The following is a 4046-nucleotide window of genomic DNA, read 5'->3' as shown; positions in this document are numbered from 1 at the left end:
AACAAACAAACAAACAAACAAACAAGGAAACAAACAAACAAACAAACAAACAAACAAACAAGGAAACAAACAAACAAAACCGCACCCTACAAGGAAGGGGAACGTGAACCAATGGCAAGCAGACATACCACAAGGACGCACCAGATCAACTGTAACGAACAAGAAAATGCCAGACCACCTAGATTCCGATCACGTGCTAAACAGACGCGCCCAATCTTGGACGCCGAAAAATAAGAAGTAAAAAGACAAGAGAAGAAAAGAAGTAAAAGACCCCCCCCAACCCCCCAAACCCCCAAACAAAACAAAACAAAACAAAAAGAAGAAGAAGAAAAAAGAAAAGAAAGGGAAAGCCACACAAACAAACACAAACGCCCGCGCCGTCACCTTTTCCCGCAGTTACACACCGGAAGCGGAAACCAGGTGCCCCGTACGCCGACTGTGTGGTTGATCAGCGTCACCTCGACCAGACAAAAGACGAGACAAAAGACGAGATCTGGCAAGACCTGGCGAGACCTGGCGAGATTCCGTTAATATCAAACCCGGTCTGGGGGGTAGGGAACGACCCGCGTCGTTGGGACGGAATTTACTACGACCGTTGATGAATAGTTCAATATCCCGTTGATAACCTTCCGCTGCCTACCAATTCCACGTTTCCGGTATCGTGGAGAAAGAATTGACGTGTACTTGAACCTTCCTACAGCAAATCCCTTTGGTCACTTCCCTCCGCCTATTTATTGTGACAGAAGCTTTGCGCTCTTTTGTATCGGAAGAATAAAATGGGGGTGACAATTGGTTGCTTTCTGTTTTGAGAAAATCGAAGGTAAAGGTTTTGCCCCTTGTTCAGTTTCTTTAAAAGACATGACGAGTTTTCTCTATAACCAAACAAATATACACACCAATGAAACCAAACTTCTCCTATAGGTAGGGTAATGTCCACTTTTGGTGTAGGTCAAGATTTCTGGAAACCCTCCAAATTCTGGGTTAGCCGCTTGTCCTTAAAAAGCGACCAACTATTGCAGCTGGTTTTATTCTCCAAATATGCCTTTTAAAAGACTAGGATTAGTGTCACATCAAGTGGGAAGAGGTTGTAGCTTTTGGGACATATCGTCATCTATCCCAAATGGCCCGACTCACAGAACAGAGTGTCGATATACCGGTGTGACGTGGTGAGGAAGTTAGGCGGGGAATGTTTGGGAACATAAGTAACCTCAGCCGTCAAGGATACATTATGATTTGGAACAGATGCGTTTTGGCCTATAGGATTTTGCCCCCCTAATAATTCTGACCTGTCATTTTGATCACCGTCTGGACCAGTACTGGTACATAGAGAAACCCCTGACCTGTAATTTCAACAACTGCATGGTACATACAGAGACACTACTCATCTGTAATTTCGACCACTGTATGGTACATACAGAGAAACCACTGACATATAATTTCGACCACTGGTACATAGAGAAACCACTGACCTATAATTTCGACCACTGTATAGATCAACACTGCTAGACACATAAACCATTGACCAGTAATTTCGACCACTGTAAGGAAACAGAGACAAAACTGATCTGTAATTTGGACCACTGGATGGTACATATAAACCACTGACCTGTAATTTGGACCACTGGATGGTACATATAAACCACTGACCTGTAATTTGGACCACTGTATGGTACATATAAACCACTGACCTGTAACTTGGACCACTGGATGCGTCCAATACACCTCGGGGCGTTCCTCCAGGCTAGCTTGGCGCCGTACGTGAGCTCCGGTGTGGTCAGCTCGTAGTTTCCCTGAGCCTCGATGCTGGACTGGATCTCTGTCCATCGCTTGTGGTGGGCTGGTGTGTTGTTCCTGGGGGGGGGGGTGTGGTTGGGATAGAATATAGGACAATAGAATTGTGAAAGATACAGGCGTCCATCGCTTGTGGTGGGCTGGTGTGATGTTCCTGGAAGGGGGGTACAGAATGTAGGAAAATAGAATTGCCAAAGAAACAGTGCAGGTTTTACCCCTCTTTCAACACTGTGAAGTTATTCAAGAGGCGCAACTTTCAAATTTAACGTTCAACTCCCAACAGGAATGAGCCAAATAGATAGAAAGCTTTATAACTCTCTCCTCGCTCCTCCCCCCCCCAAACCCCCCCCCCCCCAAAAAAAAAAAAAAATAATACTACTTGGAGTACTAAACAGATGGTTGACGGGGAATATCAGAATAATGTGGCTTTTGTTTAGAGTTTACGAGCAAAGAAATGAATGGAGAACAATGATTGCCGATATTTGTTGCAGATGTGGACCGTAATGAAGATGATGATGATGATCATTACTTTTATTATAATTATCATTGTTGTTGTTTTTACCTTCAATATCATAATCATTATGATTATTATTACTATTATTGATGCTGCCATTATGACATCAGAGTTGTTTTTTATCACGTTTATTGTTATTCAGAAGATCATCTTCAATACATCATCTTTACGCCGGGCACTTCTTGTTTGTTTTAGTACAGGTTTTACGGCGCTCACAACTGCATAAGGTCATATGAGCGCCAAGGGGTGGATGTCAACAGAGAAGTCTTTACAGGGAATCAGACTTACTCTGCTCACCTCTCTAGCTTCAACAGCACAAAGTCTGCTTTGACTATCAAGGCACCCCGGAAATAGCGGGTCACAAGAGAGTGACAAACATACAAAAGAAGTAGAGGAAAAAATGACGATAGTAAGGACGAGGAAAGAAAAAGCAGCAGTTCCCTGTTGCAGTTCAGGCACAGTTATGAGCATGACATAGTTGGATCAGCCCATTTACAATTCTACTGTGCATAAGAACGAGAAATGCCCCCCACCCCCTTTTTAGAATGGCCTAAAGACAGTTCAGTCAGTGGCACCACCCCGGGGGTGTCCGTGCACTTCGTCCAAAGTACAGAATATAGAAGACACAGAGAAAACGGGCAAGAGGCAGACCTCACATGTCAAAGCAAATGCCACACCAGCTCATCGTGTTTGTACATGGCCCACAACCTCCCACACGATGATATCTGACGAGGGGACGATAGATTGACACCACAAACCCTCCTCCTTCCCCTCCCCTCCCCCATACCACACACAAACCCTCCTCCCTCCCCTCCCCCACACCACACACAAACTTTCCTCCCTCCCCTCCCCCATACCACACACAAACCCTCTTCTTAGGACGTTATTTTGGAGTCCGGCTGTTACATCACAGTTTATCGGTGTCCACCAAAGCTACTTGTGACTTCCCAGCTGAGAAAATCAGAGTTCCTTTTTGAAAAAGTTTTATTAAGAGTTTTACGGCACTTGCAAAACAATAAGGTCATAAAGTGCCGGAGATTAGAGGTGTTAGAAGAGAGTAACAAACACAAAAGAGAAGGAGGAAAGATCAGGACCAGAGATGTTTGATAGGAAAGAAGGAGCAAACCACACCAGAGCACCCGCCACCCACCCACCCACCCAGAGATCCTGAATAAATCATTATTTCCCTGCAGGAAGCGAAATGACATTTTTTGAGCCCACAGCGGGAAGGCAAACTGTTACGTCCTCCCTTGAGCAAACGGTGCAAAAACAATTGGTTTTGTTTGTTTTGTTTTGTTTGAGTAAAGAGACGCACAGCGACACGATAACGGTCATTAAATACTAGGAAAAAAGTAAGACAGACAGAAAGAAACAACAGAGGGGGTGTAAAGAAACTGGCGCTACAAGAGGCACCCTCCAACCACCCTTAGCGGAAAAAACCCAATCATTACAATCGTCCTAGGATAAACAGAACAAAACTAACTAAGCCGCCCAAAAAAAATCCAAAACTAATAAACAAACAAACAAACAAACAAACACTCCCCCCAACCGAAACGAACAAAGGCAAACCAATCGATAACCAAAAAAGATTCAAAACAAAAACAAACACATAACAACAAACAAAAAACCCCTGGATTGTCGATCGATCTGTCAATGGTTCTCTCTGTCTATCTATCTATCGATGTTTCTATCTATCTATCTATCTATCTATCTATCTATCTATCTATCTATCTATCTATCT

At 43.8% G+C, this 4046-nt stretch overlaps 1 protein-coding gene across 1 annotated transcript in view; it reads right to left on the bottom strand.

Moving 5' to 3' along the window:
* The window catches only part of NOS (nitric oxide synthase), a gene marked incomplete at its 3' end in the record, with an annotated part of 74111 nt that overhangs the window by 5543 nt on the left and 64522 nt on the right, over positions 1–4046 (bottom strand). The window contains 1 exon segment of the mRNA NM_001204541.1: positions 1689–1850. Within this exon segment, the coding sequence (NP_001191470.1) occupies positions 1689–1850 (162 nt within the window).

The sequence above is a fragment of the Aplysia californica genome, unplaced genomic scaffold (genome assembly GCF_000002075.1).
Source record: "Aplysia californica isolate F4 #8 unplaced genomic scaffold, AplCal3.0 scaffold00397, whole genome shotgun sequence".
Taxonomy (NCBI): Eukaryota; Metazoa; Mollusca; class Gastropoda; order Aplysiida; family Aplysiidae; genus Aplysia; species Aplysia californica.
This window is presented reverse-complemented; position numbering and strand designations above follow the sequence as displayed.